Genomic DNA, 23,479 nt, shown 5'->3' with positions numbered 1-23,479 from the left:
CCCCGGCGGGGGCGCCCCGAGGGGGGCGGGGGGGGGGCGGGGCCCGGTGGGGGGGGGGGGGGCGGGCGGGCCGGGGGGGGCCGCCCGGGGGGGGCTCCTGGGCAGGGGGCTCGGCCTCGGCATCATCGTCCTGTGGGGAGGGAAAGAGAGGGGGGTTAGGGGAGTCTGGGGGGCAAGGAGGGTGTGGAGAAGGTCTGGGGGGGTTGTGGGGTAGGGAGGGGGGCATGGGCTGGGAGGGATGTGTCTGGGGGGGCCACAGGGTGGGAAGGGAAGGTCCAGGTCACTGTGTGTGGCAGGATCTACGTTAGGGGTTCATGGGGTGCAGTGGGGCAGGCAGGATCTGGGGTCCTGTAGGGGTGGCTGGGGGATGCCCTAGGTCAGGCTGTGGGTCAGGCTGTGGGTCAGGCACACTAAGGCTCTTTGGGGTGCCGTGGGGTGCCCGAGGTCAGGCCGTGGGTGCCAGGGCTCAGCCCGGGGGGTGCCCCTCACCAGCGGCAGCGGGATGACTCGCTCCATCTGCCCCACGCGGTCGCGCAGGGCGCGGATCTGCTCGTCCTTGGCGCTGTTCTGCCGCTTCACCTCGCGCAGGATCCCCGCCAGCCTGTCCAGGTGCAGCCGCAGCCCCTCCACCTCGCTCACCTGCTCGCAGGTGCCGCCGCCGCCCTCCTCGTCCTCGCCGCCGCCGCCCACGGCGTCCCACACGTCCCTGGCCACGGCGCGCCAGCCGTCGCGCTCGGTGGGCTCGCGCTTGCCGTGGCGCCGGCACAGCTCGCGCAGCCGCGCCAGGCTCAGCGCCTCCAGCTCGCGCCGCGCCGGCCGCGGCTCCCGCAGGGCCACCTCGAGGCTCAGCTCCCGCACCGCCTGCGCCTTCAGGTCGGCCATGGTCACCCACGAGGGCTGAGGCGAGGCCGGCGCCGGGGCTGGGGTGGGGGCCGAGGAGCCCCCGCGGCGCCGCTGCGGGATCTGGTAGACGCGCAGCGGCTCCCGGCGCTTGCCCGGCGCCGTCAGCGGGAGCCCGGCCCGGCGCAGCACCGAGCGCACGGCGGGCGCCGGCAGCGCCGCGCGCAGGGACGAGATCAGGCGCCAGCCGGCCTCGTAGCACCGGGGGTCTGCCGTGGGGGGCTGCGGGGGGACACGGGGGGAGCGGGTGGGTGCGTGGAGGGACAGCAGGGGGGATGCAGGGGCCACTCAGGGCAGAGCTCAGGCAGCTGGGGGACATCCCAAGGGACACCCAGGGAGCAGTCGTAGTGCTGGGGGGACACCCCAAGGGACACCCAGGGGACACTGAGGGGAAGCAAGGGACAGTGGTGACACTCAGGGGACACCCAGCTACACCCTGAGGACCTGAGGGACACCTGTGACACCCAGGAGCTACCCAAGGGACACCTGTGGGACACCCGGGAATGCTCACAGGACACCAAAGTGACACAGGTGACCCCCAGATGTACCCACAGAACTCCCAAATTAGCCCCAGCTTCCCCCCTGGGGCCCCTCACCTGTGGCTGCTCCACTGTCTCCTTCTCCGCCTGGGGTTGGTTCTCCAGCTCCTGGAGCCTGGGGCGGGGGGAACACACGGGGTGAGACCCCCAGCCTGTGCCTGGGGGGTTCCCAAGTGCCCCCGAGGGTGCCCCCACCTCTGGAGGCGCATGTCGATGCCCTGCTGCTCCAGCAGCTCCCGCTGTGCCAGGTTCCAGTCCAGGGGGGGCCCGGGGGGAGCCCCCCGTTCCCGCTCCCGCCGCGCCTGCTCCGGGTGCGTGAAGCGGAACACGTGGTTCTTCCCCAGGATGAGGCGGTAGCCTAGGAACAGGGTGTGGGGGGGAAACAGAGAGGATTTGGGGGAAACAGAGAGGATTTAGGGGAAATCTGGGGACGTAAGGACTTGGGAGGGTCATGGGGAGTTTTGGGGGGATTCGGGGATGTCAATGAACTGGAAGAAAAATTTGGGGGACACATAGAGATCTGGGGTGGATTTTGGGGGACACAGAGGGATTTGGGGGAACACAGAGAGATTTGGGGGAAGACAAGAGGGATTTGGGGCGGGCCCTACCCGACTTGAGCACCACCGGCTCCGTCACCTGCTTCCCGTTGACGTAGGTCTCAGCCCCCTCACACGGCTCCAGCGTCACCACAACTTCGGGGAGGAACAACGAGGGGAGGGTGGGTCACCCCCCTGCTAAGCCGGGGCGGGGGGACCCCAAATCCCACCCCCAACCCCCCAACCCTCCCCCGTCCCGCCGGCACAGGGGGAGCGGTACCTGGGGGGGCCACGGTGACCTGCTCCAGTGCCAGCGTTTGGGGGGGGAGAAAGAGCAATTAGGGGGTGCGGGAAGAGGGCAGGGCAAGGGGAGGCACCCCAAAATCTGGCAGCCCCCCCTCCGAATTCCGTACCTTCCCCCGAGGGGTCGGGGCAGCTGCGGAACAGGCAGTGCTGCTCCTGGATGAATGGCCCTGACAGCTTGATGTCCACGTCCACCTGGCCCACCCTGGGGAGGCACAGGGCAAATTGGGGGGCCCGAGGCACCTGGGGGGGGTCTGAGGGATTCAGGAGGGCCCTGAGTGGTTTGAGGGGGCCCCAGCCCCCTGCTCACCTGGTCACACCATCCTTGATGTGGTAGAGGAGGCACTCGGACATCAGTGGGTCCTCGTTGAGGTTCACCAAGTGAGGGGTCTTTTAGGGGGGCAGAAAAGAAACACCAACCCAAAGTCAGGGTGAGTGGGGTCCCCCCTGGTGGGGAAGAGGCTGTGGGGTTTTGGGGGGTCCCCCCAGCCCCCCTGACTTGCCTTTTTAGGGGAGAAGACGCCAACGGTGCCGCCGTCCTCCCGCAGAGCCACCCCCATCTCAGCCAGCAGCGCCTCCCTGGAGGGCACAGGGGGTTTAGGGGGGCCCAAGGGGGCCTGGGGGGCCCAAGGGTGTTTAGGGGGCAGTGGGGTGGGTGTCGGGCTGGGGGGGCCATGAGGGGGCTCAAGGGTACATAAAAAGTGTTTGGGAAGCCTGTGGAGGGATCAGGTTTTAGGGGGCCATGGGGGGGGGCTGGGGGTGCTGCAGGGAATTTGGGGGCTGGCAGGAGGAAGTTCAGAGGGGCTGTGGGGGGTTGAGGAGGGTTTTGGGAGCAATGGCAGGGTTTGGGGCCCCCTCTCACCGCTCCAGCCTCAGGGCCTCCGTCCGCCGCAGCTTCTCCTCCCACGTCTCGTTCAGCTCCGCGATGATCTTCTCCGTCTCCTGGGACAGGGAACGATTTCAGGGGGTCCCCCACAGGTTAGGGGAGGGGGACGTGGATCTCCTGGGTCCCTCTGGGGCAGGAGAGGGGCTGGGAGGTGTTTTGGGGTCACCTGCAGCCGCTCCATGGCCTCGGCAGCGCCCAGGGGGGGCTCCGGCTCCGGTCCCCCGTTGAGGGTGGGGTCAGTCCCGGTGTGGGGGGCTGGGGGGGCGGTGTCAGGCAGACCTGGGGGGTCGGCGGGGCTGGCTGTTACCTCCTGCACCCCAAACCCCAAATGCCCCCCTTGCACCACAGCTCTGCTCCCCAAGTCCTTCTACACTGTCCCCTAAACCCCCTCTGCCCCCAAACCCCCTCATCACCTCCTCCTGCAGCCCCCCAAACTCCCCATAGCCCCCCAGTCCCCCCCAGCCCCTCACCCTGGGCGCTGAGCAGCTCCCGCAGCCGCGTCACCTCCTCGCGCAGCTCCCGGATCAGCCGCGCGTTCGGGTCCTCGTTGATCACCGCGTGGCACCGGATCTGCTTGGTGCGGTCGGCGTAGCTGGGGGGGGAGCCAGGATCAGGGCTGGGAACCCCCCTAACCCCTGGACCCCCCCGCGTGCCCCCCCAAGCCCCCCTCGCTCACCGCAGGGTGCTCAGTGTCTCCTCGTAGTTGATGTCGGCCGGGCTCAGCGCCGCGATCATGGCCGTGCGCGAGTTCCCGCCTGCGGGGAGGGGCTTAGTGGGCGCGGGGGACCCCCAAAAACCTCACCCCCCAATCCCCAGCCAGCCCCCACAAACCCACCCAGGTTCTCCTTCAGCAGCCACGTCAGCACCGAGTCCCGGTACGGGATGAAATCTGGCTTCTTCTTCTTGCTGGTCTGTTGGGGTGGGGAGGAGGGAAAGGGCAGTCATGTGTGCTCCCCCCAAAATGAGGGGACCCCGCAGTTGTGGGGAGACACAACGGGCTGTGGGGAGGGGGGTGAGACCCCCTGTCCCCCCCAGACTCACGGCCTCGGCGAGGGCAGAGATGACCTTGCCCAGAGTGGTCAGAGACTTGTTGATGTTGGCACCTTCCTGGGGAGGGGGAGAAGGGGGAGGAAGGCTTGGACGGGCAGGGAGGGGCACCCCTTCTTTCTGGGGGGTTCTGGGGGTCCCCTCTCACCTTGAGGCGGATGCCCTTGGCCCCCGAGGCATCGGCGCGTTCGCTGCCCGCCAGGTCCACCAGGCTGATGCGGCTCACCTGGGGGGGCAGGGGGGGTTGGGGGGGTCTGGGGGAGATTGGGGGGGGGAAATGTGGGGATGAGGGGATTTTGAGGGGTTTCAGGGGATTGGGGGATTGCAGGGGTAGTTTGAGGGAGCAAAGGGAATTGGGTGGGATTTGGGAGGAGTCTGGAAGGGATGCGGGGGGAATTTGGGGATATTTGCAGGGGACTTGAGAGAAATTTGGGGATATTTTATGGTGAGTTTGGGGACATGGGGGAATTCAGCAGGGATTTTGGGGTAACTCGGGGGATTGGGGTGGCTCAGGGGAACTTTGGGGGGGTCTGGGGTGGATTTTGGGTGGTGACTCCGGGGGTCTCAGGGTGATTTTGGGGCAGCCCTGACCTTCTCCGTGGTGAGGTCGCTGAGCGGGTCTCGGCGGCGCTGGCTGAACACGATGGTGAACACGGCGTGCGAGCGGCTGCTCGTCTCGTTCATGTTCGTGGCCGCCACCGTCCTGGGGAGGGATTTTGGGGGGACCCTCAGTGTCCGGGTGGGGTTTGGGGGAACCCTCAGTGTCTGGGGGGCTGGGGGTGCCCCCGTGCCCCCACCTGGCCTTGTTGCCGCTGTCCATGAGGTCGGCGATGTCGGCGAAGGAGGCGACGGCGAGGCGGGACAGGTCCTGCACGTAGGGCCCGAGCAGGGGGTGCTCCCGCACCCGCAGCCCCCCCCGGCTCTTGGGGTTCAGCAGGTCCCGCACACGCTCACAGTAGATCTCCAGGTAGCTCACCTGGGGGGGTCCCAACATGGCCAGGGTTGGGGGGTGAACCCCTGAAAGGTTGAGGGGAGGAACCCCCAGGCTGAGGGTGAGTTGGAAGGTGAGCCCCCTGACTGTTGGGGCAGAGGGACAGCTGAGCCCCCAAGATGTTAGGGTAGGGGGCAGATGAACCTCCAAACTGCTGGGGTGTGTGGGGGGGCAGTCTGCAAGGCAGGGGGGTTCAGGATGAACCCCCAAATTACCCACGGGGCATCTGCAAGCCAGGGAGCCCCTCCAACCCCCAAAGCCCCCTCACCTCCACGGAGAAGGAGAGCTCGGGGGACCCCTCCTGAACCCCCAAAGCCCCCTCACCTCCACGGAGAAGGAGAGCTCGGGGGACCCCTCCCGTGCGACGCGGGTGAACAGATCCTCGCAGAGCTGTGGGTGAGCAGCGCTGAGCCAGGGAGTGTGGGGGGGCCGGTACCCCCCAGAGCCCCCCGGGGACCCCCTGGACCCCCAGACCTGCGGGATGATGCCACGCTGCCCGGGCTCCTGCCGCCCCATCATGGTGTAGGACTTGCCGGCGCCGGTCTGGCCGTAGGCCAGGATGCAAACGTTGTAGCCCTCGAAGGCGTGTGCCAGCATCTCCTCCCCGATGTCTTGGTACACCCGGCGCTGTGAGGCGAAGTTGGGGTCCTCCTCCTGCGAGGGGGGTGAGTTAGGGACACCCCAAAACCCCCCGAGCCCCGCCACGCCCCTCCTGGCACTCACCGAGGTGTGGGACCAGTAGGAGTAGTCGAAGGTGAAGTGTTTGGTGCCGTCTTTAGGGAGCTTGGGGTTGGTGATGCCTGGGGTTGGCAGGTGGAAGCAGGTTGGGGGGACCACCCCGACATCGCTGTCACCCCCCCGTGTCCCCCTCACCCCCCCATCACCATCACCACCCCCCCCCAGCCCTCTCAGTTGCTATTTTTAGCCTGGCGGCAGCTGGTCCTCCGGGCCAGTGGCCAGCACGGGACAAGGACAGGGACCGGAGGGGGGTCCCCCCTGCCCCGTGGGGGTGTCCCCCCTCCCACTGGGGACCCCCTCCCACGCGATCCCCCACTCACACGTGGTGTTTCCTCGCATCTGGATGACGCACTTGGCCTGGCGGCTGCTCTCGCGGGCGCTGAAGGGCCGGACTCTGACCGCCACCTTCACCGAGGCGCCCGCCATGCCCGTCACAGCGTCACCCTGTCGCGACAGAGGGACGTCACACTCCCTCCAGAACCCCCCCACGAGGTCTGGGGGACCCCCACCCACCCCCACGCACCAGTGACGTCCCGGCCGGACCCACCGGGAGGAAGGGGGGGGGCCGGATCCGTGTCCCTCCCTCACTCCTGGCCAAGGAGAGCCCTAAAAATAACCCGGGGCGGTGCCACGCGGGGGGGGGGCGGGGGGGGGGGGGGAAAAGAGCCCCCCCCAAACTCCTCCCCAGCCCCCTCGAAATGCAGGCAGCACCTTGGGAGGGTCAAAGGTCAGGGCTGGGGGCAAAGGTTGGGACTGGGGGGAGAGAGGGAGGAAGAGGGGGATGAGGAGCCCCTCTGCAATCCCCCTGTCCCCAGGTGACCCCAGGTCAGGGTAAACAGCACGTGACAGCCCCTGCCCGTCAGTGAGCCACCCAAAATGGGGGGCTCCCACCCCCCTCAGGCCTCAGCCTCCCCCATGGAGGTCAAAGGCTGTGACCCCATGACCCCGTGGAACCCCAGTGCTGGGATCAGCCCCCTACAGCTCCCCTAAACTGCCCCTACACCCCTGAGATCCCGTCAAGCCTCTCTATAGTCCTCCTAAACCTGCCCCTACACCCCTCAGACCCCCCCAAGCCCCCCTAACAGCTCACCCAAACCTGCTCCTCAGGCCCCTGAGCAAACACAAGCTCCCTGCCTGTCCCCGTAAAACAGCCCCTACACATCTATGGCACCTCCTAAACCTGCCCCCCCAGGAGACCCACAAACCACCCAATAATCCCCTTAAATTTATCCCTGTGCCCCCGGGAGCCCCTTAGACCCAGTTCCTACACCCCTGAGAGCCCCCCAGGGTCCCCCTCTACCTGCTCCTATGCCCCTGGGACCCCTCAGAACCCCCTTATAGCCTCCCTAAACCTGCCCTTACGCCCCTGGGACCCCCCAGAACCTCTCTATAGCCCTCCCCAACCTGCCCCTATGCCTCTGAGACCCCCCAGAACCCCCCTGTAGCTCCCCTAAACCTGCCCCTACACCCCTGGGACCCCCCCTACGCCCGTTCCCAGAGAGCTGAGAGACCCTAAAGCTGCCCCCACGCCCTCGCGGCCGCCAGCCCACCTGCCCAGCAGTGCCTCATGCCCCCGGGCCGGGACCCCCGGGCCGCCGCGGTCCCTCCCGGTGCCCCCGGGCCCGTCCCGTTCCCTCCCGGTGCCCCCGGGCCCGTCCCGTTCCCGCCCGGGGCTCGGCGGCGGCTCCGGCGCTGCGGCCGCGCCCGGGCCCGGGGGGCGGGGCCTGGCGTGAGGGGCGGGGCGCGGGGCCACGCCCCCACTTAAACGGGTAACGAAGGTAAAGTTTCTTAAAGGGGCACCGTGGGGCAGGTGGGGCCACGCCCGGAGCGGATTTTCCCGCCTTTGGCCGTTCGTAATTGTCGCGTTTTCTTCTCACGTTTTTCGCACCTTTTCCCCTCAAGATTTTCAAATTTTCCCGCCACATTTTCCCAAGTTTTTCGTTTCACAATTTCCCACCTTTTTTTCTCGCGCTTTTCCCAGCTTTTCCCCTTACGTTTTCCTGCCCTTTCTCCTTCACTTTTGCCATTTTCCCTTCAGATTTTATCATACTTTTCTCAATTTTTCCTCATGCTTTCCCCCCTTTTCGCCTCATTTTGCCCCGCACACTTTTTTCTTCATTCCTTCTTTTCTTCTCTCATTTTCTGTCCGAGTCAGTATGTTCGATGTTTTCGAGCAGAAGCATATTTTTGACAGAATTCCGAACATTCCGGCAGACGCGCACCACTCATTAAACTAATAACCTCAGAAACGACGCGCGGCCCCGCCCACACCCCGCGGCCCCGCCCCCGTGCGCACTGACGTCACGCGCCGGCGGCGCTGCCGGCGCTGGCCCCCGGCGGGCGGGAAGATGGCGGCGGGCGGCGGGGGCGGGGGCGAGGGCGGCGGCGGCCGCGGCCCTGAGGCGGCAGGTGGGGCCGGGGGGGCCGGGGCGGGGCCGGGGGGCGGGAAGGGGGGGGTGTGTGGGGCGGGGAGGGGGGGGCTGTGGGGCGGGGATGGAGGGGAGCCGGGAGGTGGGGCTGAGGGGGAGATGCGGGGTGTCTGGGGGGGCGTATGGGTCTGCCAGGGGGCTGGGGTTGGGGGGGGTATAGGGCAGGGATGTGGGGTGTCATGGGGTGGGGATGTGGTGGGATTTGGGGCAGGAATGTGGGATGTCATGGGGCAGGGATAGGGGGTGCTGTATGATAGGGATGTGGGGTGGGATGGGATGGGATGGGATGGGATGGGATGGGGGGGTTGTGGGGTGCTGTAGGACAAGGGATGGGATGGGATGCTGGGGGCTGAGGGCCCCAGGGTGTGGGGCAGGGGTGCCGAGGATGGTGATGGTGTCCTGGTCCCATTTCCCCCTCACGTCCCCTCACCCCATCACCCGTTTTTGGGGGGGGTGACCCCTGTCCCTGCAGGTCCCAGCCCTTCCTGTGCCCCCCAAGGGGAGCCCTGAGGGCCCCGCACACCCCCCGAGATGAGCAGCAAGGACCCCCCCGAGGTCTCTGGTAAGGGGAAGGGGACACACGGGGGGACACAGGGGACGGGGACACACACAGGGGGGACATTCACCGCTCCCCCTGGCAGAGAGGAGCCACCTGAAGGTTTTCCTGCCCCGGAAGCTGGTGGAGTGTTTGCCCAAATGCCCCGTCCTGCCCAAGGAGCAGCTGCGCTGGAACACCAACGAGGTGGGAGGGGTATGGGGGGGACATGGGAGGGACACGGTGGGACATGGGGGGACATGGGGACACGGAGAACATACAGAAGGGGATGTGGGGACAGGGGAAGGGGGCACGGAAGGGACACAGGCGACATAGATGAGATGTGGGGACATGGGAGGGGATGTGGGGGCATAGGGAAGGGACACTGAGGGGACAGAGGGAACGGGTAGGCTGGGGACAGGGGGACATCAGGACAATGGGGTCAAGGATGATGAGAACAGTGTGACAGCAGGGGTGGAACAACAGTGTGACACAGTGGGGGGGACAGGAGGTGACGTGTGACACAAATGGGCCACGCCCCCCCTTCCTCCCCCCAGGAAATCGCCTCGTACCTCATCACCTTCGAGAAACACGACGAGTGGCTCTCGTGCTCCCCCAAAACCAGGTGGGGGGGCCGTGGGGTGCCCCGGGCGGTGTCCTTGGGGGCTGTGGGTGCCATGGAGGGGCTGTGGGTGCCATGGAGGGGCTGCGGGTGCCATGGGGTGCCGGGGGTACCTGACCGCTGTCCAGGCCGCAGAATGGGTCGGTGATCCTGTACAACCGGAAGAAGGTGAAGTACCGCAAGGACGGGTATTGCTGGAAGAAGCGCAAGGATGGGAAGACGACACGTGAGGACCACATGAAGCTGAAGGTGCAGGGGGTGGAGGTAGGAGGAGGGGGGAGCCCGAAACACACCTCTCCCCTGAAAACACCTGGCACCCTGAAAAAATGCTCCCCCATAAAACAGTCTCTGGTTTGGGTGTGGGGAGCAGGGAGGGAGCGGCTGGGGATGGGGGCTTGAGGGTGTCAGGGCACCAAAGGGGGGATCTGGGGGTGCTGAGTACTCTCCAGGGAAGGTTTTGGGCTGCTGGGGACCCCCAGGAGGGTGGTTTAGGGTGTCCGGGATCCCCAGCTGTGTGTTTAGGGATGTTGGGAAACCCCCCAGTTGGTGGTTTGGTGGTGATGGGGACCCCCGGGGGGCAGTTTGGAGGTGTTAGGCTCCCCCAGCCGGGCAGCTGAGGGTCTGAGCCCCTTACTTGGTCATTTGGGGATGTGAGGGCCTCCCCAGCGGGGATCCAAAGGCTGGTCTGTGGGTCTCGTCAGGGTGGGAAGATCCCCCAATTTGTGCTGTCCCCCCAGTGCCTCTACGGCTGCTACGTCCACTCCTCCATCGTGCCCACCTTCCACCGCCGCTGCTACTGGCTGCTGCAGGTAAGGGGGGGGCACAGGGACCCCCCCACCGCCCCCAGGCTCCCCCAGCCCCCCCGAACCCGTCCGTGTCGCCCCCAGAACCCCGACATCGTCCTGGTTCACTACCTGAACGTGCCGGCCATGGAGGAGTGCGGCCGGCCCTGCGCCCCCCCCCTCTGCAGCCCCCCCCTCTGCACCCCCCCGATCTGCGCCGCCACCGCCGACCCCCGAGAGTGGCTCAAGTGGTCCCAGGAGGAGTTGGTGGCCCAGCTGCGCCCCATGTGTGAGTGGGCTGGGGGGCACCCCGGAAACCTTCCCTGCGGGATTCTACCCCCGGTCCTTGGGGTGAAACGAGGCTGTGGGAATGGGGCAGGGGGGAACTGGCTCTTCTTGGAGGGGCTGGAGGAGGGACTCCCTAAAACTTCTTTTTTTGTGTACTTGTTCTCCACCTTTCGCTCGGCCCACAGAGTGAGGTGGGGCTGGGGAGGACACCCCACAACTCTTTTCGTGAGAGATTTTGCTCCTGCTTTCACTCAGGATGTAGTTGGGGTGGCAGGGGAGGTGTGGCTATTTGGGGGGGGGTGCTGGGTAGGGGGACACACCCCCCACATCCACCTTCCTGAGGGATTTTGCTCCCCTTCTCCCGCAGTCCACGGGGTGAAGTGGGGCTGCGGGAATGGGGGGGGCCCCCCCGGGCTGTCCCTGGAGCAGCTGGTGCAGCACGTCCTGGAGCGGCACCAGGCCCGGCCACCCCCCCGCACCCACGCCTGCCTCTGCGCCGGGGGGCTGGGTGAGACCCCCGACTGCCCCCGGGCACCCCCCACCACCCCTGGGCACCTCTAACTGTCCCCGGGACACCACAATGCCCTGGGACCCCACGGGGACTCCCTGGGGCACCTCCAACCCTGTGGGACCCCCAAACCCTTGGGGATCCCCACTGGGACTCCCAAACTCCCTGAGACATCTCCAGACCACTCCTGGGGAAAACTTTTGAACCCTTCCTGGGATGCAGAACCCTCCCTGAGACCCCCCAAACCCACTGGGACCTCCTCTAACCCTCCTGGGGACCCCCTGAACCCCCTTGGGACCCTCCCAACACCTTGGGACCCCCCAAACCCTCCCTTGGACCTCCTTGGGACTGCCCGGAATCCCTGGGGACACTCCCCTCTTGAACCCCCCTCGGGACCCCCAAATCCCATTGGGATGCTCCCAAATTCCCCTTGAATTCCCCTTGGGACCCTGAAATCCCCCCTTCCAAACCCTCCCTGTCCCTCTCTAACGTCAACCCCCCTTCCCCCCCACAGGCACCCCTGGCCACAAGTGCGGCAGCACCAAGCACCGCATCATCTCCCCCAAAGTGGAGCGGGGGGGCGGGGGGGGGGGCGTGCCGGGGGACGCCCCCAAACCTGCCCCCTCCTCCCCCGACACCACCCAGCCCTCCCCCGGCCTGGGCGGGGGCGTGGCGGCCCCCGAGGGGCCCCGTGGTGGCCCCGCGTTCCCCCTGCCCCTGCTGGTGGTGAGCAGCCTGGGGGGGGGCGCGGCGCCGGGGGGGCCCGAGCAGCCGCTGGGCCTGACCCCCAGCCAGCACCTGGTGACCCCCGAGGGCACCTGCCCCACGGCGCCGCCCCCCCCCCGCCGCCTTCGACCCCGACTGCTTCCTCAACAGCCCCCGCCGCGGGCAGACCTACGGCTGCGAGGCTGAGGCCCCCCCCCCGGCGCGCCCCCCCCGCCCCCCGTGGTGCCCCCAAAACCAGGGGGGGGCGAGGAGGAGGAGGAGGAGGAGGGAAAACCGGGGGTGGCCCTCCAGGACCCCCCTTGCGAGCTCAACGTGGCCCCCCCACAGCACCCCTTCCCCCTGCCCTTCCCCGAGCTGCTGGGGGGGGATGCCGGAGTCCCCCCAAACCCGCACAGGGTCCCCCCTGACCCCCACGAGCCGCCCCTCACGCCCCACCCTCCTCCTTCCCCCCCGGCCCCCCCCACCGACGCCCCCGTGGCCATCACCGACTTCTCCCCAGAGTGGTCCTACCCCGAGGTGAGCGCTTCGAGGGGTATCCCCCCCCCCGGTGACCCCCCTCGTGTCCCCAGCGGCCCTCCAGTGACCCCCCCGTGTCCCCCCAGGGCGGGGTGAAGGTGCTGATCACGGGCCCGTGGGGGGACCCCGGCGCCTACTCCTGCCTCTTCGACCGCACCTCGGTCCCGGCCGCGCTGGTCCAGCCGGGCGTCCTGCGCTGCTACTGCCCCCGTGAGTGTCCCTGAGGGGGGGTCTGGCTGGCAGCCCCCCCTGGGGCTGACACCCCCCCGTGTCCCCCCGCAGCCCACGAGGCCGGTGTGGCCGCCCTGCGCGTGGCCTGTCCCCCCCGGCTGCTCACGGCCGCCGCCCCCTTCGAGTACCGGGCACGGGGGGCCGTGAGGGGCCCCCCCGGGACACAGATGGACTGGCTGGCGCTGGATGGTGAGTGGGGACCCCCGAGAGATGCCCCCAGGATGGGGGGGGCACCTGGATTCCACCTGGATTGGGGCCGGGGGGGCTGGGGTGACTTCATCTGGGGCTGGGGGGGGTGTGTGGGGAGTTTAAAGGGGGGGTTCTGTGTTCCCATCCTCAACCCTGACCCCCCCTCCCCCAGAGACCCAGTTCCGTCTGTCCATCCTGGAGCGCCTGGAGCAGCTGGAGACACGGCTGGGGGCCCTGCCCCCCCCCGCGCCCCTCCCCTCCCCGCGGGGGGCCCCGTCCGATCCCCCCCCGGAGCAGGTGAGCCCCTCCCCAACACCTGGGGTCCCTCATGGCCCCTGAAGACCCTTAGGGTCCCCTTGTGTCCCCTGCTGTCCCCCCTGTTCTTCTGTGTCCCAAGTGTCCTTTGATTTCTCTGGTACCCTCCTATGTCCCCTGGTGCCCCCAATGTCCCTTGGTGTCCTCAGATGTCCCCTGATGTCTCTGATATCCCCCCATGCCCTCTGATGTCCTCAGTGTCCCCTATCACACCTCGGTGTCCCCTGACATTCCGCCATATCTGCTGGAATCCCCTGGTGTCCCTTGATGTTCTCTGTGCTCCTCAGGTGACCTGGGTGTCTCTGAGCGCCTCCTGATGTCCCCGATGTCCCCTGGCATCCCCTCCAGCTCCCCATAGCCCCTGCTGTCCCCAGAGTCCCTTCCCCACGCCCTGTGCCACCCTCCCCGTGTCCCCTGCTGTCCCCTGACGTGTGCCCTCGGGGGCAGGGGCCGGGCTCGTCCTTCGAGGCGCGGGTGGTGGCCGTCTGCGAGGCCATGATGGCGCGGCCGGGCTGGCCGGGGACGTCGCCGGGGCCGTCGGCGCTGGCCCACGGGGCCACGTTCCGCGGGATGACGCTGCTGCACTTGGCGGCCGCCCAGGGCTACGCCGGCCTGGTGGAGGCACTGCGGCGCTGGCGGTGAGCGGGGACGCCTGGGCCGGCTGGGGACGGGGATGGGACGGGGATGGGGATCGCCCCAGGCCGTGTCCCCAGGTAGAGGTGACTCCCAAGGCTGTGTCTCCGAGGAGATGGTGACACCCACCCACGTCCCCAAGGGGAGGTGACACCCATCCGTGTCCCCTCCTGTCCCCGCAGGGCGCTGGCAGTCGACAGCCTGGAGCTGGAGCAGGAGATTGACCCCCTCAACGTGGACCATTTCTCCTGCACCCCACTGGTGAGGAGACAGTGGGGACACGGTGGTGGCTCAGGCAGGGCTGGTGGTATGGAGGGTGGCCCCTCGGGACAAGGGGCCTCTCGGGGTTATGGGGCCGCCGGTGACAGGTGCCACCACGTCCCCAGATGTGGGCGTGTGCCCTGGGGCACCGGGAGGCGGCAGAGCGGCTGTGCCGCTGGGACCGGCGGGCGCTGGCCGTCCCTGACACCCTGGGGCGGCTGCCGCTGGCCCTGGCACGTGCCCGTGGCCACCTGGCCCTGGTCACCCGCCTGGAGGAGCTGCAGATGTCACCGGTGTCCCCGCGCTGTCACCTGCCCGGCCTGCGTGTCCCCTCCCCGCTCTCAGCCAGCCCTGACACAGGTACGGCCCCTGCACCACAGCCCCTCCTTGGCATCGTGTTCCCTCCCTTTTCCCTGTTACTGTGTCTCTCTCTGTCCCCTGTCACCGTGCCTCTTCGTGTCCCCAGATGTCCCCAAGTCCCCTCTCCGTGTGCGCTGTCCCCTGCTCTTGTGTTTCATGTCCATCCCTGTGTCTCCTGTCCTTCCCTGTCCCCTGTCCTCCCCAGTCCCTTTGTGTCCCCAGGTGTCCCCACAGTGCTCCCCAACCCCTCCCCAGCCCCTGCGTGTCCTCTCAGGGCTGCAGCCCCCCAATGTCCCCCCCGTCCCCAGGGCTGAGCACGGCCAGCAGCCTGTCGTCCCCGTCGGGACTCTCGGAGGGTCCCAGCTCCGTCCCGCTGCCCCCCGGCCCCCCCGGCCCCCCCGAGGACGAGAGCTGGGGGGTGGCCGTGCCCCCCAGCCCCCCGGAGGACACCCTGGCCGCACCCACCGACATCCTGCAGGTAAGGAGGACCCCCAAGGAGGGGGACACCCAGGGCTGGGGACCCCTCCAGAGCTGAGGACCCCTGGTGCCACGGGGTCCCGCTGTCCCCTGTGCCCCCAGGCCGAGGTGGTGACACTGGCGCGACAGATCATCGAGGCCACCCCCGAGCGCATCAAGCAGGAGGCGCCGGGGGGGCCGCCGGGGGCACTGGGAGCGCTGGGAACGGCGGGGGGGCCGGCGGGGGGGCCGGCAGGGACCCCAGGGACCCCTGGGGGGCTCAGCGCTGCCATGGCCTGGCTCGCCACGTACCTGGAGAGCGTTGATCGTCCCCCGGCGCCCCCCCACAGGTACCCCCACGGGTGGGGAGGTGTCCCTGGGACTTGTGGCACCCTGATATCCCCACGAGGGGGGGTCTTCTGCGTCCTGGAGCACCCCAGTATCAGTGGGGGGGTCACCCACATCCAGCAGTACCCTGGGATGCTCTGGGAGGGACCTCTCATGGCCTGGGACACCCCAGTATTCCATTGGGAGGGTCCCCTGGGTCTTTGGACACCCCAATGTCCTCATGGGGGGGGGGTCCCTTACATCCTGTGACATCCCAGTGTCCCCATGGTGGGGGGGGGTCTCCCACATCTTGCAACACCCCAATTGGGGGGGATATCTCCTGGGTCCTGGGACACCAAAATATTCTCATGGGGAGGTTCCCCATGCTCTGTGACAACAGATATCTCCCTGGGTGGGGGGGTGTCTCTCACATCCTCTGCCCCCCCCCATGAGAGGGTGCCAGGCCTTCCCCCTGACCCCCCTGTGTCCTGTGTCCCCCCCAGGGCAGAGGCTGCCCCGCGGGGGTCCCCAGGGGTCCCTGAGAGGCCGCCCCCCCCGTCGGCTGTGGGCTGGGCTGAGTTCCTGAACGCCTCGGGGGGGGCTCGGGGCGAGGGGGGGGCCGTGGCCCTGCTCACCCTCAGCGACCAGGAGCAGCACGAGCTCTACGAGGCCGCGCGCCTCGTCCAGGGCGCCTTCCGCAAGTACCGGGTGTGTAACCCCCCCCCCGACACCCCAGAGCCCCCAGGCCCCTCCCAGCCACTCCCCCTGGCCACGCTGACCCCCCTTTTGGCCCCCAGGGCCGGAGGCTGAAGGAGCAGCAGGAGCTGGCGGCCGCCGTCATCCAGCGCTGCTACCGCAAGTACAAGCAGGTACCGAGGTGTGGGGGGGACCCCAAAACCCCCATGGGCCCCCCTGGGCACTGCCTGGGTCCCCCAGAGCCCCCCTAACCCTCTCTCTCTGCCCCACAAGCTGACCTGGATTGCTCTGAAGGTAACAGGGTTGGAGTGGGGGCCCCCGATTTGGGGGACCATCTTGGGGGGCTCCAGACACCTGGGTCCCCTCAGCCTTGAGGGGTGTATGGTGTTGGGGGGACCTTGGGGGGGGGTGCCTGGATGTTGGGAGAGCACCTGGACATTAGGGTCCTTGTCTGGGGGCCCTGTGACAGCGGGGTGACACTGGGGTCCCTGTTTGGGGGTGCTGTGACATTGAGATCTGTCTGGGGTGCTGTGACACCAGGATGACACAGGTCCCTGACTGGGGTGCTGTGACATTGAGGTGACATTGGGGTCCCTGTTCAGGGTGCTGTGACCCCGGGGTGCCCTGTGGGTGCTGAGGGCTGTCCCGTGTCCCCCCCAGTTTGCCCTGTTCCAGCGGATGACGCAGGCCGCCATCCTGATCCAGAGCAAGTTCCGGAGCTACGCGGAGCAGAAGCGGTTCCAGCGGCGCCGGCGCGCGGCCGTGCTCATCCAGCAGCGCTTCCGCAGCCTCCGGCAGCACCGGTGGGGAGGCTCGGGGGGGGGATTGGGGGAATGGGGGAACTGGGTTAAAGGGAGACCAGGGAGCAATGGAGAGGTCTGGGCGGGACTGGAGGATCGGGGGGAGTTGGGAGGGGTCTGGGGGAACTGGAGGGACTGGGGACACTGGGGGCACCGGGGACTGGGGTGTTGGCGTCTGGGGGCACCAGGCACTGGGGACAGAGGGGTCCTCACCCTCCTCTCCCTTTTTCCCCAGGAGCACCTTCCTCACCCTCAAGCAGGACCAGGCGGCCCGGAAGATCATGAGGTTCCTGCGGCGCTGCCGCCACCGGTGCGGGAACATGGGGGGACATGGGGGGACACAGGGACATGGAGTGGGAGGACATGGGGCTGAGGGGTGTCACACGGGTGTGGGTGGAGACAGGTGACACTCTGGAGAGCTTGGGGACAGGTGACGCTGTGGGGGAGACCCTCAGCAGAGCCTGACTCCCCCCCAACTCGTGTTCCCTTCCCCAGGATGGAGGAGCTGAAGCAGAACAAGGAGGTGGACAGTTTACAGACGCGGGGCCTGGCCTCGTGACCCCCCCACGGGGGACCCAGGCACGGGGGGGCTCCACCCCCCCCCCGCCACAGGGGACCCAGGCAACAGGGGGGCTCCCCTCCCTGGCCCCCCCCCAGGCTTTGCCGTGTGTCCGGGTCTCCCAGGGGGCCCGTGGGGAGGGGAAGGGGGGGGCAGAGCCATCCCACGCCCCTCCCCACATGCCCCTGTCCCTGCCCCGCATGCCCCACTCCCCCTCCCCCCCAGCCCCGTGTGGGCTGTTTGTACAAAGTTCCATTAAAAACCGAGGAAGCGGGAAAAAAAGACCTGATGCGTGTGTGTGTGTGCGGGGGGGCCACGGGCCACGGGCCGGGGGGGGCAGGGGAGGACACGGGCGGGGGGCGATGCGGGGGCCCCGCCGGTGCCCTTTTAAAGGCAGGCCACGCCCCTTCCAACAAGGCCCCGCCCACTCCCCGCCCCTCACGAGAACGCCTCGCCCTTCCCCGAGGCTACGTCCCCCGCGGTGACGCAGCACGCCGGGGGCGTGGCCCGCCGCCCCGTCGCAAGATGGCGGAGCTGGATCTGCTGGGCTCCATCCTGAGCTCCATGGAGCGGCCGCCCGCGGCAGCCGACGGCGAGACGCGGCGTCGGGCGCGGGGTCAGTGGTGCCGGGGGGGCGCGGAGGCACCGGGAGGACCGAGCGGGCGGGGCGGGAAGCGGCGGCTGCGGCGGGAGGTGGCGGGGGGGGGGGAGAAGAGGGCGGCGCGTCCCGGCCCTTCGCCCTCACCCCCCAACGACATCCGCGCTCCCGCGTGGCCACGCCCCCCCGGGGATGGCTCCGCTCCCTCGCTCCACTGATTGGCTGGGGCGCCCACCAGGCCACGCCCTTTAGCCGGACACTGCTGTGGTGCTGGCCCCGCCCTCGGCCCCGCCCCTGCCCAGATCCCGCCCCCAGGCCCATCGAGAGCCGCCCCCGGGGGGTCCTGGGGGGGTCTTGTGGAATCCCGGGCGTCCTGACCCCCACTCCGTGCTCCCCCAGAACAAGCCGCTCGCGTGAAGAAGCTGCAGGAGCAGGAGAAGCGCCAGAAAGTCGAGTTCAGGAAGAGGGTGAGTTCCCCCCTCAGCCTCTGTGGGCACCTGAGTGCCCCCCCAATGCCTGGGCCCTCCCCGACCACCCGTGTCCTTCCCAGATGGAGCAGGAGGTGTCCCAATTCATCCAGGCCAGTGGGGAGCCCCGGCGCCGCTTCCAGCCCATGAACAAGATCGAGAGGAGCATCCTGTGAGGAGGCACTGGTGGCACTGGGAGGGCAGTGGGTGGGGCACTGGTGGCACAAGGAGGGCAGTGGGGGCTGCTTTGGACACTGAAGGGGCAATAGGGTGGTACTTTGTACACGGGGAGAACACTGGGGACACTGAGGGGGTACTGGGGACCCTGGGGACATAGGAGGGGGGGGGCCACTTGGGGGGGATACGGGGGGGGGGGGGGGGGGGGGGGGGGGCACTGCAGGGCAATACTGGGAATGCTGGTGGACAGTGGGGATGTGGGGGCAGGACAGAACCAGCTCCGGGTGGCAGCTCCATCCTGGGGCAGTTGGGAACCCTCAAGGGGAAGGGAGGGACAGCTGGGGACATGTCCTGTGTTCTCCAGGCACGACGTGGCCGAGGTGGCCGGGCTGACGTCCTTCTCTTTCGGGGACGACGAGGACAGTCGTTATGTCATGGTGTTCAAAAAGGTGGGGACAGGGAGGGACAGGGGGGGACACCTGTCAGTGTCCCCAGGAGTTCTGGGAACAGGGGGGACATGGAGGGAAGCAGGAGAGGGGGGGACACAGGGTGACATCTCAGGTGTCCCCAGGAACACGAGGGGAGGTGGGAGGAGGGGGCACAGGGGGTGACACTGTGGGTGTCCCCAGGAGTTCGCACCATCGGACGAGGAGCTGGACGCGTATCGGCGAGGGGAGGAGTGGGACCCGGCCCTGGCTGAGGAGCGACGCCGCCTCCGGGTAGGCGGGGCTTAGAGCACACAGGCGGGGCTTAGTGACATGGGGCAGGGCTTAAGAGGCCAGGGGTGAGGCTGGTCTTGGCCGCAGGGGTGTGGTTTGAGCTGACACCGGGGGTGTGGCCTATGTGGGTGCCTTGGGCTTAGGCCCCACCCAGGGCCCCTCCCTTTGCCCTGAGTGGGTGGGGTTTGTTGTAAAAGGGGGTGGGGCCATGGGCAGGGCTCTGTGCTGATGCCCCTCCCTCAGGAGTTGGCGGCGCAGCAGGAGGAGGCGGAGCTTGAGCGCGGCGCTGCCCTCCCCGGGCCCCCAAACGACTACAAGGACAAATACCGGCACCTGATTGGCTCCGACGCCGCCAAAGCCGCCGCCCGCACCATGGAGGCCAACAAGGCCTATGGGTGTGGTGAGTGGGGGGCCTGGGGGGGTCCTGGGGGGCCACAACACCAAGGAAGGAGTGGGGGTGTCCTGGACACCTGGGGGAGCTCTTGGGTGGCTCCCAAAAACTTGGGCTCCCTGTGGGGGTCTGTGGGGATCCTGAGCCCCCCAAGACTCACCGGGGTCCCTCTGACCTTCCCTTGCCCCCCCAGTGCCAGTGGCCAACAAGCGGGACACACGCTCCATCGAGGAGGCCATGAACGAGATCCGGGCCAAGAAGCGGCTGCGGCAGGCGGAGGATGAGGGGGGGGCTGGGGGGGGGCCCGGGGGGGCGGCTGGGTGGGGGGGTTGGGGGGGGGGGGGGCCACCCCCCTGGGGGGGGGGGGGGGGGGGGGGGGGGGTGTTTGTGTTCCCCCCTCCCCCAAACCAAACAAACAATGGGCTGGGGGCTCATGGTGCTTCAGAGTTTATTGAGGGAGTTGGGGGAGCGACCCCTGGGAGGGGGGTCAGGCTGGGTTTGTTGCTCCTCCCCCTCCTACTTGGCTTTGGGGTTCCTGAACTTGCGCCCCGCAAACTTGGCCTTGTCCCCCAGTGCCTCCTCGATCCTGGGGGTCAGTGGGGGGACATGGGGTCAAAGGGGGTGACCCAGAGGTCACGGGTGGGACATGGGGGACACACAGGGACAAGGACACCCTGGGCAGGGTACATGGGGATGGGCTTGGGGACCCCCCAATTCCCCCCGGGGCCTCCCCCCAGCTCCCTATGGGGCATGTGAGGACACAGAGTGGGGGGATGAGCATTTGGGGACAAGGATGGGGAGACAGAGATTTGGGGCTGCCTCACCTCATCAGCTGGTTGTATTTGGCCAAGCGCTCGGAGCGACAGGGAGCTCCCGTCTTGATCTGGGGAGACAGAGGGGACATTGAGGGGTGCTGGGGGACACGGAGGGTGACGGGAGACGAGGGGACTTACCTGGCCCGTGCACAGCCCCACCACGAGGTCAGCGATGAAGGTGTCCTCGGTCTCGCCCGAGCGGTGACTCACCATCACCCCCCAGCCGTGGCTCTGGGCCAGTTTGCACCTGGGAAGGGGACACGAGAGGGGACCTGAGCTCGCACGGGGGTCGTGCACAGGGAGCTCAAGGGGCTGCACAGAAAGGCTTTGCACAAGGACTCGCACCTGGGTGGGTACAGTGAGGGGGTTTGCACGGGGATTTCTACAGGGATTTGCACGGGGATTCACACCTGGATGGACTTTGTGACGGGGGTGTTGCACAGAGGAGGGTCACACAAGGACTCACACCTGGATAGGCTCGGTGGCAGGGATTTGCACAAGGATCCACAGGAGGACTCACATCTGGATTGACTCAGGGATGGGGATGTTACACAGGGATTTGCACAAGGGTTCACAGGGGGTTTAACACCTGGATGGACTCAGTGACAGAGGTGTTACACGGGGATTTGCACAAGGATTCTCAGGGGGACTCACGCCTGGATGGACTCGGTGACGGAGCCGATCTGGTTGACCTTGAGCAGGAGGCAGTTACACGCCTTCACCTCGGCCGCCCGCGCGATGCGCTTGGGGTTGGTCACTGTCAGGTCATCGCCTACCACCTGGATGTCCACCTGTGTCAGGAAGCTCTTCCAGCCCTCCCAGTCGTCCTGGTCAAAGGGGTCCTCGATTGACACCACTGCAGGGAAACAGCCACCAGTCTGCACCAGTATGGTCCAGTCACCTCTGGTGGTTGGGAAAGGGACAGCGACTATGCTGTGGCCCCAGGCACAGCCCTGTATGAGCCATCAGAGTCCCCACCTGCATTCCCAGTGCCTTCCACTCCCTCCTAGTGTCCTCCCAGTCCCTTCTCAGTGCCTCCCAGTCCCTCTCGGTGTCCCCCCAGTCCCTCCCAGTGTCTCCCTGTGCTTGCCAGTGCCCTCCCAGTTTCATGCCAGTGCTCACCGGGGTAGTCCTTGATGAAGTTCTTGTAGAGCTGCCCCAGCTGCTCCCCAGTGATGAGGCGCTTGGGGTCTGGGGGTGACTTGAAGTCCAGGTCATACTTGCCCTCCCGGCAGAACTCAGAGGCCGCCACATCCATCCCGATGACCACCTTGTCTGGGTACCCAGCCTGGCCAATGGCCGCTTTCAGCAGCTCCAGAGCTGGAGGGACCCCAACTCAGCACCGGCCACAAGGTGGGGGGAGAGACCCAACCCCCCCCCAAACCCCCAATTACCCCCCAACCTGCACCCCAGGGGGGACAGACACAGGGGTCTGGGCTCAAATCCCCCCCCCAGGGTCTCCAAAATCCATCCATGGAGATTCTCAATGCTGACCCTTGACCGAGGGGACTTGGACCCCATGTCCCCCTCAGGGCCCCTCCCCCCCAAGCCAGATGGACCCAGGGCCCCCCCTGCCCTTTCCTGCCCCTCCCCCACTGCCCCATGACCTTTCTCCAGTTACCACTAATTCAGGATGTGACCCCGAAACCCAACCCCAGGGGTGGGAGGGAGGATCTATAAATAGCTCCAAGCCCCCAACCCATGGGGTAGGGGAGCACCCAGGCCCTCTGGGAGGCAGCCAGGTGTTCCGGGGGCCCCCACCTTCATTGTTCTCCAGGATGTTTGGGGCAAAGCCGCCCTCGTCGCCCACGTTGGTGGCGTCTTTGCCGTACTTGGCCTTGATGACGGCCTTGAGGCTGTGATAGACCTCGGCGCCGATGCGCACGGCCTCGCGGAACGTTGCGGCGCCCACCGGCAGCACCATGAACTCCTGCATGGCCAGCTTGTTCCCCGCGTGAGAGCCCCCATTGATCACGTTGAAGGCCTGGCCGGGGGGGCCCAATGAGTCCAAAGAGCCCCCCAAGACTCAACTTTGCCCTAAGGGCTTGACAACCCCCTTAAAAACTCAACCAGGTCCCCCAAAGTTCCAATGTCTGCCCAAAGACCCCATGAACCCCAAAAGACTCAACTCCCCCAAGACCCAACCAGGTCCCCCCCGTACTCAAAGACCCTCCCCAAAGACTCAAAGACCCCCCCAAGAACCAATAAATCAAACAATATCCACAAACACAACCAGGTCCCACCAAACCCAACCAACACGCCCCCAAAACCTTGGTGAGATGCCCCAAAGTCCTCCTCAGACATCCACCAATCCCTCCCCAAGACCCATTTGTGCCCCTATAAATCCCCCACTGTGTCCCCAGTCCCTCCTGCTCCTCTGGGGTGCTCCAGGGTACCGGCACGGGCAGGATGAGCTCAGTGTTGCCAGCCAGGTTGGCGATGTGCTGGTACAGGGGGATCCCCTTCTCAGCTGCCCCGGCCTTGCAGACGGCCAGTGAGACCCCCAGGATGGCATTGGCCCCGAATTTAGCTGAGGGACGGGAAGGAGGGGCTCAGTTTGAGGGGTCCCAGGGTCCAGGGGAAGGTGGGGGGGTGAGGGGAGCTCACATTTGTTCTCGGTGCCGTCCATCTCAATCATGAGCTTGTCGATCTTCTCCTGCTCCACCACACTGAGTTTCTGGGGCATGGGGGAGGTGTCAGCCTCCCACCTGCCCCACAAGTGCCCCCCAATCCTCCCCTGCCCCTCTCCTCCCCCACACGCACCTTCTCCACCAGAGCTGGGCCCAGGGTCTTGTTGATGTGATCCACGGCCTTCAGCACCCCTGGGGGGTCGGGGCAGGGGGTGTGACCTCTGACCTTGGGGTCACCCCCTCCCACCAAACACATGAGGGTGGGAGGTTGGGAGGGACTGACGGGGGACGGATTGGGGGGGGGTTGTTGTGTCTTCGGGGCACTGAGATGGGTCTTGGGGGAGGTTTAGAGGATGCCGTTGGGTCTTGGGGGGTTGTTGGGTCATTGGGGGGAGTCCATTGATTGGGTCTTGGGGGACCCATTTGAGTCCTGGCAGCTCTTGAAGGACCCAGATGGCTCTCGGGGGTGTTGTAGAATCTTGGGGGGTCCAGTTGGACCACTGGGGGGG

At 67.3% G+C, this 23,479-nt stretch overlaps 4 protein-coding genes across 4 annotated transcripts in view; 2 read left to right on the top strand and 2 right to left on the bottom strand.

The window, feature by feature from the left end:
• Nucleotides 1–49: 49 nt before the first annotated feature.
• Nucleotides 50–7,982, bottom strand: KIF1C (kinesin family member 1C; the record flags this gene model as incomplete). The annotated part of the gene is made up of 22 exons (XM_027631262.1): nucleotides 7,935–7,982; nucleotides 6,261–6,384; nucleotides 5,926–6,002; nucleotides 5,677–5,856; nucleotides 5,527–5,592; nucleotides 5,009–5,187; nucleotides 4,803–4,914; nucleotides 4,360–4,437; nucleotides 4,206–4,271; nucleotides 4,000–4,075; nucleotides 3,841–3,919; nucleotides 3,635–3,756; nucleotides 3,331–3,443; nucleotides 3,141–3,220; nucleotides 2,782–2,857; nucleotides 2,589–2,668; nucleotides 2,389–2,483; nucleotides 2,048–2,131; nucleotides 1,635–1,797; nucleotides 1,497–1,554; nucleotides 490–1,122; nucleotides 50–130 (listed from the first exon to the last, which is right to left on the bottom strand). Coding segments are annotated over exons 1-22 (2,655 nt in total), but the record flags the coding sequence as incomplete, so codon positions are not given.
• A 326-nt stretch (nucleotides 7,983–8,308) lies between these two features.
• Nucleotides 8,309–17,462, top strand: CAMTA2 (calmodulin binding transcription activator 2). The gene is given in 24 exon segments (XM_027631261.1): nucleotides 8,309–8,349; nucleotides 8,842–8,931; nucleotides 9,011–9,111; nucleotides 9,462–9,529; nucleotides 9,655–9,790; nucleotides 10,264–10,335; nucleotides 10,414–10,597; nucleotides 10,964–11,104; nucleotides 11,619–11,938; nucleotides 11,940–12,020; nucleotides 12,023–12,346; nucleotides 12,433–12,556; nucleotides 12,629–12,766; nucleotides 12,939–13,063; nucleotides 13,529–13,719; nucleotides 13,897–13,975; nucleotides 14,101–14,335; nucleotides 14,644–14,813; nucleotides 14,915–15,141; nucleotides 15,622–15,826; nucleotides 15,916–15,987; nucleotides 16,475–16,617; nucleotides 16,850–16,924; nucleotides 17,110–17,462. Coding segments are annotated over 23 exon segments (3,306 nt in total). The 5' UTR covers nucleotides 8,309–8,349; nucleotides 8,842–8,900; the 3' UTR covers nucleotides 17,174–17,462.
• A 236-nt stretch (nucleotides 17,463–17,698) lies between these two features.
• Nucleotides 17,699–19,980, top strand: SPAG7 (sperm associated antigen 7). The gene is made up of 8 exons (XM_027631260.1): nucleotides 17,699–17,789; nucleotides 18,171–18,238; nucleotides 18,322–18,410; nucleotides 18,780–18,864; nucleotides 19,045–19,134; nucleotides 19,378–19,534; nucleotides 19,719–19,827; nucleotides 19,971–19,980. The coding sequence occupies exons 1-8, from the start codon at nucleotides 17,699–17,701 to the stop codon at nucleotides 19,978–19,980; spliced, it is 699 nt and encodes a 232-aa protein (XP_027487061.1).
• LOC113940160 (beta-enolase) overlaps nucleotides 19,960–23,479 on the bottom strand; it is a 9,099-nt gene continuing 5,579 nt past the window's right edge. Inside the window, exons 3-11 of the mRNA XM_027631259.1 lie at nucleotides 23,104–23,167; nucleotides 22,948–23,017; nucleotides 22,737–22,870; nucleotides 22,102–22,324; nucleotides 21,463–21,660; nucleotides 20,995–21,196; nucleotides 20,479–20,587; nucleotides 20,350–20,408; nucleotides 19,960–20,111 (exon numbers count right to left, since the gene is read on the bottom strand). Coding sequence (XP_027487060.1) covers nucleotides 20,042–20,111; nucleotides 20,350–20,408; nucleotides 20,479–20,587; nucleotides 20,995–21,196; nucleotides 21,463–21,660; nucleotides 22,102–22,324; nucleotides 22,737–22,870; nucleotides 22,948–22,978 — 1,026 coding nt within the window. The 5' untranslated portion in view covers nucleotides 22,979–23,017; nucleotides 23,104–23,167 and the 3' untranslated portion in view covers nucleotides 19,960–20,041. The remainder of the gene's footprint in view (nucleotides 20,112–20,349; nucleotides 20,409–20,478; nucleotides 20,588–20,994; nucleotides 21,197–21,462; nucleotides 21,661–22,101; nucleotides 22,325–22,736; nucleotides 22,871–22,947; nucleotides 23,018–23,103; nucleotides 23,168–23,479) is intronic.

This window comes from Corapipo altera, unplaced genomic scaffold (assembly GCF_003945725.1).
Source record: "Corapipo altera isolate COAL_440 unplaced genomic scaffold, ASM394572v1 286, whole genome shotgun sequence".
Classification (NCBI taxonomy): domain Eukaryota; kingdom Metazoa; phylum Chordata; class Aves; order Passeriformes; family Pipridae; genus Corapipo; species Corapipo altera.
Note: the sequence above shows the minus strand (reverse complement) of the source record. Positions and strands in the feature narration are given on the sequence as shown.

Bases quoted from the DNA above. Each gene is read 5' to 3' on its own strand.
- SPAG7 (XM_027631260.1), top strand. From the start codon at position 17,699: ATGGCGGAGCTGGATCTGCTGGGCTCCATCCTGAGCTCCATGGAGCGG. The intron at 18,239-18,321 runs GTGAGTTCCCCC...TGTCCTTCCCAG, and splicing joins AAGTCGAGTTCAGGAAGAGG to ATGGAGCAGGAGGTGTCCCA. The intron at 19,535-19,718 runs GTGAGTGGGGGG...TTGCCCCCCCAG, and splicing joins CAACAAGGCCTATGGGTGTG to TGCCAGTGGCCAACAAGCGG.